This window comes from Lissotriton vulgaris, chromosome 9, assembly GCF_964263255.1.
Source record: "Lissotriton vulgaris chromosome 9, aLisVul1.2, whole genome shotgun sequence".
Lineage (NCBI taxonomy): Eukaryota > Metazoa > Chordata > Amphibia > Caudata > Salamandridae > Lissotriton > Lissotriton vulgaris.
Window position 1 is genome coordinate 226,117,677 of NC_141697.1, and position 12,494 is coordinate 226,130,170.

The 12,494-nt window shown below is 44.1% G+C and overlaps 1 protein-coding gene across 2 annotated transcripts in view; it reads right to left on the reverse strand.

The window, feature by feature from the left end:
• Positions 1–12,494, reverse strand: part of GEMIN2 (gem nuclear organelle associated protein 2) — a 252,485-nt gene that overhangs the window by 99,539 nt on the left and 140,452 nt on the right. For both annotated transcript variants that reach the window (XM_086937355.1, XM_086937356.1), the window contains one exon: positions 3,354–3,422. In XM_086937355.1, the coding sequence (XP_086793481.1) occupies positions 3,354–3,422 (69 nt within the window). The remainder of the gene's footprint in view (positions 1–3,353; positions 3,423–12,494) is intronic.

Sequence of the window (12,494 nt, forward strand, 5' to 3'; positions counted from 1 at the left end):
CCTCACTGCTCCCTCCACCAGCGCCCCTCATCTCTGTAGTTCCCTCACCCATGACATCCTCCTCAGATTCCCTCACTGCCACCCTCCACCAGTGCCCCTCAACTCTCTGTAGTTCTCCTCCACTCAGTGACCTCCTCCTCGGATTTCCTCACTACCACCCTCCACCAGTGCCCCTCATCTCTCCGACGTTACCCCACCCCATGCCCTCCTCCTCTGCTTCCCTCACTGCCACCCTCCACTAGGGCCCCTCATTTCTCCATAGCCCCCCACCCCATGACCTCCTCCTCAGATTCCCTCTCAGCCACCCTCCACCAGCGCCCCTCATCTCTCCGTAGTGCCCTCCGACCCGTGACCACCTCCTCAGACTCCCGACTGCCACCGTCCACTAGTGCCCCTCATCTCTGTAGTTTTCCCATGACCTCCTCCTCAGACTCCCCGACTGCCACCCTCCACCAGTGCCCCTCAACTCTCTGTAGTTCTCCTCCACCCCATGACCTCCTCCTTGGATTCCCTCACTGACACCCTCCACTAGTGCCCCTCATCTCACCCATGCCCCTCTCTCATATCCATTCCCTTTGTAGTATAGCACTACTCATATGAGCATAGGGTATCGTCGAAGCAAAGGAATGGTAGATCATGGGTGGGCTCCAAGCTCCTTTTTGTAAACAATAGTATCTCACAAGCAAGAAAGCAAAACCAGGGACATCTTCTGCAAGCTCCATGGCTATACTGAATGCATGCACGTGGCCCTGTGCAGAGCCAACAACCAGGCAGCATAATGTAATGCTTTTGTTGGTTTCTCTGGAAGCAGTATCAGCTGCATCCAGGGCACATATATTGCTGGAGTTTGAGAGGATTCCCCTCATGGATGAACTCTTTTACTCTCTTCCGGTATGCCTCTAGCTGAGATTTTACTACCGGCTCCATCTCTCCCTAGTGATACCAGTCGTGCAGTAACAGTGGACGTACCAAACTGTTGGTGTGCCAGTGGCAGTCCCCGTAGCTACCCTCCTTCCAGCAATTTCAATCTGCCTACTTTCATCAGGAAGAGGGTTGTCCTCAGTGCTCTGGAGAAACAAAAACACTCTTTCTGAGTTGTAGGAACCACCAGAGAATCAGGTGGCCCATTTTACCAGATGTATAGGCGGTGTCTTCCGGCACTGCCCTGTATTTTTTTCCCTCCACCACTGGCGTGAACACCCTGATTTAACCTCGTACTTGAAATTATCTGCAGAGCATTTGAGTAAACTCTTTACTATCATCAGGTAGTGCTCAAAATGATCCATTTTGTAAAGAATCTCCATAAGGAAGTTCTCCACTTCATCAACCACGATGCCTTTCGCGTTAAGGCTGTCAGCAGCAGGCTGGATGACTGCCCGGCAGAAGTTAGTCTCGGTCATCTGTTGGTACGGGTTCCTTGTAAGGATTTGGGAGCTTCATTGTAGGGTTTGGATCAGAGTCTGGGTGAGAGGAGTGTAACAGTGAGCAAGACAGTGCAGGTGCCCGTACTGGTAGTGGGCTACACCCTATAGGTATAGGTTTTAAGGAATTACAAATGTGTTAAGCTCCTGAAACTGCCTCCTCAAAAAGTGATCCTCTACTTCTTATTGTGTGACAGACCAGGCAGTGTAGTTGTGGGGGATGTGCTAAAATGTGGACTCTTTCTGGGTCAACCTAGATTATACTCTGCGTGTTCAAGTTCGTGGGTGCTGGTTTCAAAACAGATTTCAGAATCAACCTTAGTTCCGTCGTAGGCATGTCAGTATCTCAGGCTCGGACTGTTTCAGGACTTAGAAATTTAAAAGCCTGTAGCATAGACAGGGTGAGGGATGGGGGAGGGGGTGGGGGCAAAGATGGACCTGGAACAGTGGTCGATTGTGGAGGTCTTTTTGGTGGCAGCTCAGTGCTCAAAGCATGGCTCTCGAAGCAGTTTTTTGCCCTGGATCCAAGGCTAGACTTGAAGTTGAACCAAAGAAAGAAAATTCTCTAAAGATGTGACAGTGTAAGCCAAAGTGCGGTCTTTGTCGAAGTGGAGGCTTCATTGGGGGCCATGGACATTTTCTCCGAAGCGAGAGTCTTTGGAGGAAAGATAGCCTGGACTCTTCTCTGCTTGGCCTCTGGGAATACCACACAGACCTCCCTTTCACCATCCAAATATGTACATTCAACACCGACTTCAGCAGATGGCTCCAGGGAACCCTGACAGTGCATCCTGTAGTGAGCCCACTAGCATTATCTTGTATACTGAATGATTTGAAGCCTGAACAGTTCCATTCCTAATGGCCCTTCAGGAGACACAGATTGGACACCCTATTTTGGTATGGCCATGGAATCCATTTACATTTCACACATAATTTGAAGGGTGCAACCTCCACAAACCTCCCCCAACCCGCTGGAGACATATTCATACGACCGGCACTCTAGATTTTTGGTCCAGTCCTGATGCAGTCCTCAGTTTGATGTCCATGTATGAAATCCAGAATCCGGAATCGAGAAGTTTACTTCTGTAGTGTGACATTGAGTGCTCCAAAAAGTACATCCAAACCAAAGGGGAAAAAAAATAACTCTCTCGGCTATAGTATATATATTTTGGTGCACTGAGAGTATTGGGAAGTGATCAAGAGATCTCTCCAAAGTAAAACCTCTACTTCAGAGAAAAAGCTTGCACCATCTTGCGCCCAACACTAGTTAGCAAGACTGTGGTAAGCATGTTAGCTACATCATATTCTGCAAACCTGAAATTATCACAAAGAAAGTGACATCGTGTAGGACTTGATCCAAATACAAGTGCTTACTGAACTGCAGCTGACAGAACTGGAGCATGCAGAAATGGATCTAATAGAAAGACTCTGGAGCAAAGAACGGAGAGGCCAGCTTCCATTTTTTTTGCGGAGGTATTTCTTAACTGACAATGCCTGCACCGTCTTATTTTGTTTCTATGTATAGGTAGAACATTATTTGACATATTGCATTGCTTGTTATCAACAAAACACACCACTGCATCAAACAGTAGCTTTTTGCTTTATGGTTCAGCATAGTAGTTGCGTGGGAGATCGCAATATACGTGGAGCAGTAACACTGCTAATGCACAGCAATATCCAGAAAACAGAGGAGGGTCAAGCAATGTAAAAAGCAGTCATTTGACAAGAAGGCAACTGTCCTTCAGTCATTTGTTTAAAATGTTCTTGTTTCAGGACAAACTTCAGTGCACGATGTTGCCATCACACATGCATACCGAAACAAAGTCCTAATGGTTCAGAATGTTCAGGCACAATTTTCCTTTCAAATCTTTAAACCATGAGAATAATAATAATAATAATAATAAAAGGAAGGGTACAGGATTACAAGCTTACCAACTCGGGGGTAAAATTACTCTCTCCAAACCAGGTCATAAGGTACTCCAACACGCTTGTTACTGTGGCCTTTGAAAGAGAAAGAAACAAAAAAACGTAAGCATGGCTCGGAATAAAAACCAATTGTTGGACATTCCAATTAAGCATCAACACATGGATACGGAAACCTGAGCACTTGTAGGTCTGGGATGCACCAACACCATTTATAGTAATCACCCGCCTCCATGTCCTTGGTTTCTGTGCGATAGCCTAATGCATTCTGAGAATTGTAGTCTTGTTTTGCTTTCAATGAATTAGACTAATACACAAGAAATAGGACGTCCTGGTGAAAAGATTAGGACCATAGACAATATCTGTAATGACCTGGAATGAAGTTGCCACCCTAAACCCATTAAAATAGTTTACATAATTGAGGTTTGCTCGTGGTCTATCATAGTAATACTTCAGAACTATTCTGGATACCTTCAAAGTCTTGTTTCAGGACAAAACATTTTCTACTCCTCACTGGTTAGCCTGAGGCATGCGGATTCAGGAGAGCGCCCCAGAGTTAATCACAACCTTCTCTACAAACATATCTAAACCATTGAAAGTCTCAAACCATTTATCATTTTAAACTATTTTTTGGTAATACATTTACCCACCACAGCCTGAAGTGAGTGTAAAGAGTGATTGTGAGGGTGTTACTGTGTGTGTTGGAGTCCAGGGGAGATAAACGAGGAGTTCTGAAGAACCTTAAAGCAGGTTCAACAGTTTGGATGATGAGCATTGAGAACCATGACAAATTTCTCCATGGAGAGAAAGCCTAGTTAGGCTGTAGAATGGGGCAAAGTAACTCTCCACTACCAATACTTTTGGCATAACGCCCTACACTGAATTACCAATGAGTAAATATGCCTACAAGGGATTTTGTTTCATAAAATTAACACACTTTTATTTGACAGTAAAGCCCCACCTGGTAGCTTACTTGAGATTAATCTGAATGTCAATTGAATATTTATAAGAAAATGAATCAAAACTTATTTAACACAGGGAAATCAATCTTCTCAGAGTAAAAACAAATTTAATATGAACAAAGAGGGGGTACAGTAATCTATATCAAAACACCATGATCGAGGCAAAATGATATACACAAGTGACTGCCTTCTAATCATAGATGTAATCATCTATTCCAAAATGATAACAAATGCAAAGAAAAAGTCAAGACAAAGCAATGTACAATTCTTTGGGGCAAACAAAGGCTGTGGAAATAGATGGATTTGTCGACGTTTCAGTCTTTTGTGGCATACAATGTCCGTTAGACCAGCTTCAGGACGAAATGTGGAGGATAATAAATTACCCTTAGAACTAGTTGAGACCTTTGGACCAGATAAATCAAGACAACTAATTGGAAAGTTCCTGATCTCATACACCGGTACCCGTTTTTTTGACCGATAACTCAACGGTATCGGCTGTATCCACAACAGGGCTTGTGTGGATTTTTTTCTCCCAACGGTTCATCACCCAGAAGAAACTGCATTCATTGTCCAGACTTTCTTCAAATGTATTTCTACGATACACTAGATACCGCAGAGTTATCTGTCAAACAACTGGTTTCCGGTGTATGGGATCAGGATTCTTTAGATGCTGGTTGTATGTCCTCAAGAGCACATCTACTTATTGTGCGCACAAAGTTCTTGGAGTCCAGTATCTTAGAGATCAAATAGCCCTCTCACCTCGTTGAGGAGGATCAGGGCATGGACCAAGGAGGAATTTAAAACCAGGATCCGGTTAATATTTGGCCACACTTTAAAAATTCCCTGGCTCAAGTATATCCAGGACTCATTTTACAGGATGGGATTAGCGGAATTAGCCTCTAACCCCAAGGGTATACATAAAGCAGATTATAGATGGGAGAAGGAGCACTTCCTCTCAGTTTGACAGTATGTGATGCCAACCATCAACCAAGGTATGGAGCCTTATTTAGCACTGGTGAAAAACAAAGGTTTTGGCTTGTAAGATTTAGATTTAATTTACCCCACCTACCTTCTGCGGTGGCTTTGATCTTAAATCCCTGGCCACCTGCAGCTGCAACAGTAGGTCTCAGCAGAATAAGATGCATTTTATTAAGTTTTGTAGATTTTATACTGTTCCCAGTAGAATTTTCACTGTTCCATTGCTAAAAGATAAAGGCTTTTTACAAGTTTGTCCAGCCATTCGGTTTTTACAGCGGTTACCTGATGTAGTCACACTTTCATATGTTGTAGGCTGTTTAAAAGCTAAAGCTAAACTGAGGAGTTCACACGAAGATTAATTATGCTGCTAACTTGCTATGTATTTGTTAATGGACATATTGCTTTTATTCACGGTTCTTATGTTTCAGATGTAGGCTTTTATGGTTTTAAATGCAACTGAATAAAGAAATTATTCAATGATTAGACAATATATTCCTAAGTAGCTTGCATAATGGACAACATCACATAAAACAAACTACTAAAAATACACAGGAGACTTTCAACCAACAACTAACTCATCTAGAACTGACCAAGCACAGGCAATACCAATGGGTCTGGGTTTAAAGGAATGTTGTATTGTAATGTGAAGCATTACAAGTCATACCATGGGAATCACTGTGTGCATTTGTGTGGAAGTCAAGAGCTGCAGAATAATATTGGTGTAGGTTTGTGTAGGGTAAAAGGTCAGGTGTCAGTTGAACTGTCAAGCCAGACCTAAAAAAACGATGTAAGTTAATGACTGCCCTCCTCATCTGTGCTGCTGCAAGAGAAAACCACAATGCAATATTTAGTTATCTAAGCCAGCTTATTAGCATTACAATGTCACGTGTGTGTCCCCTCGAAAGTTCAAGCTCAGGCACCTGGAAAATCATCACAGCTGACTGGAGGGCACGCACATTTTTGTGGAAGCACATAACTTCTATCCAATCAATATATTTACTCCTGGTTCTCAACATGTAGACTTGTGATTATGGTCTGGTTTGACAGAGTAGCTATCACTAGACATTTATGTGACTGTAATAGTACCTTTGTCAGTTACATCTTCCTCTGCCCTGAAACAAAATTTGGGTTGATAGCACAATAAGATCTTTAAAAATGAGAATACGAGAACATTACAGGTCAGCCATATATCAGACCTAAGAGTGCCCCCAATAGAGCACTTTGTGTAAAACCATGAACACAATCAGACATTCACCTTCTTTGGATTGGAAGATATCCCTAAACGTTCCTGAGGTGGCAAAAGGGAACATGAAAGAGAATCAATTCTCACACTAGAGGCCAAAAAGCATGGGCTCAATAAGGATGCAGAAATGAACGACTGGCTTGTGGCATCCTCTCCATGTCATCGAACAATCTACTAATTCTCGACTGACTATTGGTAGTACTATGAGAGACCATATATACTATTCTTGGTTCTCCTGGGAATAAATCACAGCAAATAAAATTACATGCAGCATAGAATGCAGACATTATTTTGTCCTGGAACACCCCAATATTAAAAGTTAATTTGGAGTCTCAGAACTAATGGTGGTTCCCATTCTCTGCCTGCATATATGTACAGCTATTTCAATATCTACATATGGGACAATATATCTACACAGATTTACTTCCGTGATCAAAAAGAGGCTCAGAACTCAGTATAACTGTAAGTCTACTGGTATTTCATTTAGTCAGTTGCAACCATGAATTATGTATTGCCTTGAGCTCTGATCTTGCCATCTGTAACTACTCAAAAGGGTTGAGTAGGACTTTAGCCTTTTTTAAAATTATTTTCATACAATCAATTTACTATCATAACATCAATTTTGCAAATGTATGACTCCATTATGTGTAACACATTTCTGATATAGTATGGTTAAACACCAATATCTATAGGATGTCAGAATATATCATAAGGTGTCCTCTAGCTTTGTATAAACCCATCAAGGATGAAACAGTGGTGGGCGCGGATAAAAGTTGGGCCAAGTGGAATGAGTGCCTGGGTGCGGATATATCCGAGGATAATTGGAAGTATGTGTGCGGACTGACGGGAGCACTGCGTATGAATGGAAATCTCAAGATTATTCACTTCAAGTTTATACATCAAGTGTATTACACTCCGGCACGACTGCATAGGTATGGCCTGCGGGACTCGGCGAAATGTGACCGGTGTGGACAAGATGATGCGGATTTCCTGCATTTGGCGTGGAGCTGCCGGCCGATTGCTGCATTCTGGGGCAATGTGCTGGGTAGCTTGCGTGTAATGGTCACATTGGATCTTCCTTGTACGCCGCTAGTGTGTCTTCTATGTTGTGTGCCGCACATTCAAGGGGCGATCGGCAGATTGGTGAGTTTGGCGTGGTTGATGGCTGCTAGGCGGGTGGCAATCACGTGGGGGAGGGGCAAGCGGCCTGTACTAAAGGCCTGGTTAGCTAACTTGGTGTATTGCAGCGATAACCTCAGCGTCTATGCGGAAGAGCTGCCCCTGTCGTCCAGGCCGAGAGATATATGGGACCCGCTGCGATTATATTTGCTTGCGCGCTCTGAGCAGAACGCTGGTTGAGCCTGAGTATGGAAGGAGTTGAGTCACGGGGGGAGGAGGGCGGAGGGGCCCTGTAGGGGGACTGGGGCATTTGCCAGGACAGTATCTAGTCAACAGTCTTGCAGTGATCAATCTTTTCTATTGCTATTGCATCATGTTTGTAAGCGCTTTTGTTCATTTTTCTTTTTTTTTCTTTTTCTTCTTTTGTTATGTGTATGGGGGGGTTAAGTTACATTTTTATGTTCAGATCCACATCTGCCCAGTTGTCTAAGAGTAATTGGAATGCGGCTGCAATGTACCTCCTCATCGAGGTTGTTTTTTGCCCTGGAGCACTGTGGTTGCGGGTAACTATGTGCAACTTGTATCTCATGCTCTTTTGCACTGTGATTGTGGATGTGTAATTTTCTGTTGATGTTTAATGCAAAATACAATTAAAAAAAAGGTGTCCTCTAGCTTCAACTAAAATCCACACTACCATAAAGCAATATTATAATATTCCCACAAATGGCGATGAACCAATATCATGCTGCCAAAACACACAGATTTAAAGAGCACCCCTCCACATAACTTGTTACATACTTCACTCTTCCTAGACGGCAGCTCAGTCACACCTTAACATGATTACCACACAAATATGACATTTTTAAGCCCCTCAGACCGGTCACACATCATTAGAATTTCTCATACCTCACCTATCTAAACTGAACATAAGTATGCATATTCAATGCGAATATACCTTCATCTACTCTAGACTACAATTATTCCCTCTAACAGCTTAGCCACCACTATTTATGGACACTGCAAAGTGACATTAATGGCATCATGAGGCATAAAATGGAGCCCGCAATAAAAGCACCTTGTGCTCTCTGACTGGAGATTAGGCCAGATTCTCCTTCAAATTCGAAGGACCACAGGATAGGGTAATACTTGACACTTCTAACTTGCCGCGCTTCTTAATCAGCCCGTGCATGGACCGTATGGTACAGGAACCCATTTTCAATATAATGTTACCTACCCCATAAAGCATCTGTTTGTGGCATGTAGTGCTGTAGATTCACATGCTTAGCAGAAGTCTAGTGTTGGGCTCGAATGTGTCCAGCGTTTTTTCTTCTAAAAAAATATTTTTCGAGTCACGAGGAAGTGCGACTTTTCCTGTGCTGGTAATGTGCATGAGATAGATGCGTTTTCCTGGAAAGGAAAAACATTCCCACTAAAATGATTTATCCTGATTTGTCCAAATGCTCCTATTTTTCTGGTGATTCTTCAACCACTCGCATCAATTTAATCACAAACTTGACACACTGTGTATGAGATCTTCATTTATTGACAACATTCAATCCTTTAACATAGTTTTGTTTCATCACACTAGGTTTGTCACATTTCTCATGGAAAAATAGCCCCAATGCATTTCTGGACTAGCCCTTCTTGAGGGGAGTACATCCTACAAAATAATCAAAACAGCCAAAGAACAGAATAGTATGAAATGGGCGATACAACCACACAAACTACTATGTGGAGGGAAAGATAAAGAAAAAGACAGAAGTACTAGATATTAAGATGAAGATCAGAAACATTCACTGAAGCTGCGATCAGTGTGAATCATAAAATCACCTGATAAAGAATTTAAGATGGGCAGTGCTTAATTTGAGCCAGTGGTTTCCGGTGCTCAGCACCGGCACTTATTCATCAGCAGTGGCGCATTTCATGAGCACCAGATAAGTGGAGATTAAGTCATTTACCCAGAATCACAAGATGTGGAGCCGAAGCCAGGCTTGAAGCGTTCACCAGCTCCGAAGTTGGCAACTCCAGCCATTATTCCATATCCTCTACCCACTTTCATGGTTAGTAGTTAGTTCTGTTTTAGGCAGCGCGAACAGGAAAAAAAGGGGCAGGTGCAAGCTGCTTCCTGCGAGAGCCCTGGCACTTTATTTTTTTACTGATTAACCACTGGTGCAACTACTAATAAATGTGAATGCTTGGATGGAGCTGGGTGTAGATTGTAACGGATGCAGCATGTTGAGTTTAGCATTCGGTACTATGGCTATAAATAAAGTCATCATACTGAGGAGTCGCATGACTGTTCTGTTATCTATTGACCTGATTGAAATTGGGGTAGAACTACCCGGAATGCTTGTAATCCTGGCAGTATTGGGTAAGCAACGCCTAGTTGTGAACTGAGAAATGCCCCTAGGTAAGGCTGCATTTGAAGGGGTTGAAGGTGAGACCAAGTCGTTGATCTAATGTCCAGTTGATGTAGTAGGTTTATGGTGGCTTGGGTGTGTTGAACACTTTTGACGAGTTGTGCTCTTGAAGATCCAATTGTCCAGATATGGAAAGACGTGTATGCTTTGCCTGCGCAGGTGAGCAGCTACGGCAGCAAGATGTTTGTTTAAGACCCAGAGCGCAGTAGCGACCTCAAAGGGGAACACTTTGAATTAGAAATGATGACTGTTTATTATGAACCTTGGACATTGGCAATGTGCTGTATGAATAGGAATATGAAAGTAGTCTTGAGGTAGAGTGTAGCCCTGAAGTCGTCTTTTTTGTAACAGTGGTATGATAACTTGAAGAGTGACCATCCGAAAGTGCTCTGAGAGAATGTACTGATTTAGAGGTATGAGGGCCAAGGTTTTTCTGGGATATGGAAATATAGTAAATAGACCTGTGTGCCTTGTTGGTGGGGTGGGGTAGGACAGGTTCAAAGCTCTTTTGTTTCTTTTAGGAGAGCTTGTATTTCTTCCTTGAGAAACTGCGGATGTTGTGGGGAAAGTCTGTAGTTGCGAGGTGGAATGTTGCGGGGTGTGAAAGTGAGCTCCAGACAACAACCATGTTGGATAATAGTCAACACCCACAAGTCGGAGGTGATACTCCACCAGGTGGGATAAAAATCACCCTGACAGGTGTGTGATCGAGGGTAAAGATTGGGGAGTCAGGGCTTTGAAGTTGTGGCGGATGTTTTCTATTAGATCCCTTGCCTCTACCTTTGGAGTGGTTACCCCTATATGAGCCTTTGTAGTAACCCCTAGGTGAGGTGGTCTGTGTTTGAGTCCACTGATATGAAGCTAAGGTTTGAGGGGAGGTGATTTTGGAACCTCTGTGGTAAGAGGAACGGCAAAAGGAGCATGATGAGATGGTATCTGCAGCGCTACCACTGCCTTAGGTGTCGCATCTTTTTTAATCTTCTCAAGGAGAGACATGCAGATAGAGAGACAGAGACATGCAGATAGAGAGACAGAGACATGCAGATATTTATTTATTTATTTATAGCATTTGTAAAGCGCTCTGCAACCCTACGGGCATCCTGGCGCTGAGTACATATAGCTAAAAACTCAGTGTGGACAGGAGAGGACAGTGGACATGGTGCTGATCGAAATAGATTTTGTTTTTTATTTTGGTGGGTTTTTTGGGGATTTTTTGGGAAAGAGCCATGTCTTCACCATTTTACGAAAGGTCATAAGTTTGTTTGTTTTTCTGATGTCGATGGGGAGGCTATTCCATAGGTGGGCTGCAGCTATACTGAAGGCTCGTCCCCCACAGGTGGCTTTCTTGATCCTGGGAATCCTAATGAGGTTTGAAGATGCGGATCGAAGGGACCGGGTGGGCTCATACCACTTGAATTTGTTCTGGAGTGGTCGGGGGCCTAGCCCGTGAGCTGCCCTGAAAACAATACATAGGGATTTGAAACAGATCCTCTGATGTATAGGCAGCCAGTGTAGGTCGGCCAGGGCAAGAGTGGTAGAGGATCTTCGCTCACGAGAGAGAGCCAGTTTGGCCGCTGCCGCCTGGACACTTTGAAGTCTGGAAATAAGATAGGCGGGGGATTCCAGCAGAAGGGCATTTCAGTAGTCCAGGCGGCTGAGGATGGTACTCCTGACTATGTCGGCTCTGGTCTGTGGGGGCAGGAGAGACAGAGACATGCAGAGACATACAGAGACAGAGAGAGAGAGAGACATACAGAGACAGAGAGAGAGAGAGAGACGTACAGAGAGAGAGAGAGAGAGACGTACAGAGAGAGAGAGAGAGAGACCTACAGAGCGACATACAGAGCGAGAGCGACATACAGAGCGAGAGCGAGAGACATGCAGAGGGAGAGACATGCAGAGGGAGAGACATGCAGAGGGAGAGACATGCAGAGGGAGAGACATGCAGAGGGAGAGACATGCAGAGGGAGAGACATGCAGAGAGAGACATGCAGAGGGAGAGACATGCAGAGGGAGAGACATGCAGAGGGAGAGACATGCAGAGAGAGAGACATGCAGAGGGAGAGACATGCAGAGAGAGAGACATGCAGAGAGAGACATGCAGAGGGAGAGACATGCAGAGGGAGAGACATGCAGAGGGAGAGACATGCAGAGGGAGAGACATGCAGAGGGAGAGACATGCAGAGGGAGAGACATGCAGAGGGAGAGACATGCAGAGGGAGAGACATGCAGAGGGAGAGACATGCAGAGGGAGAGACATGCAGAGGGAGAGACATGCAGAGGGAGAGACATGCAGAGGGAGAGACATGCAGAGAGAGAGACATGCAGAGGGAGAGACATGCAGAGGGAGAGACATGCAGAGGGAGAGACATGCAGAGGGAGAGACATGCAGAGGGAGAGACATGCAGAGGGAGAGACATGCAGAGGC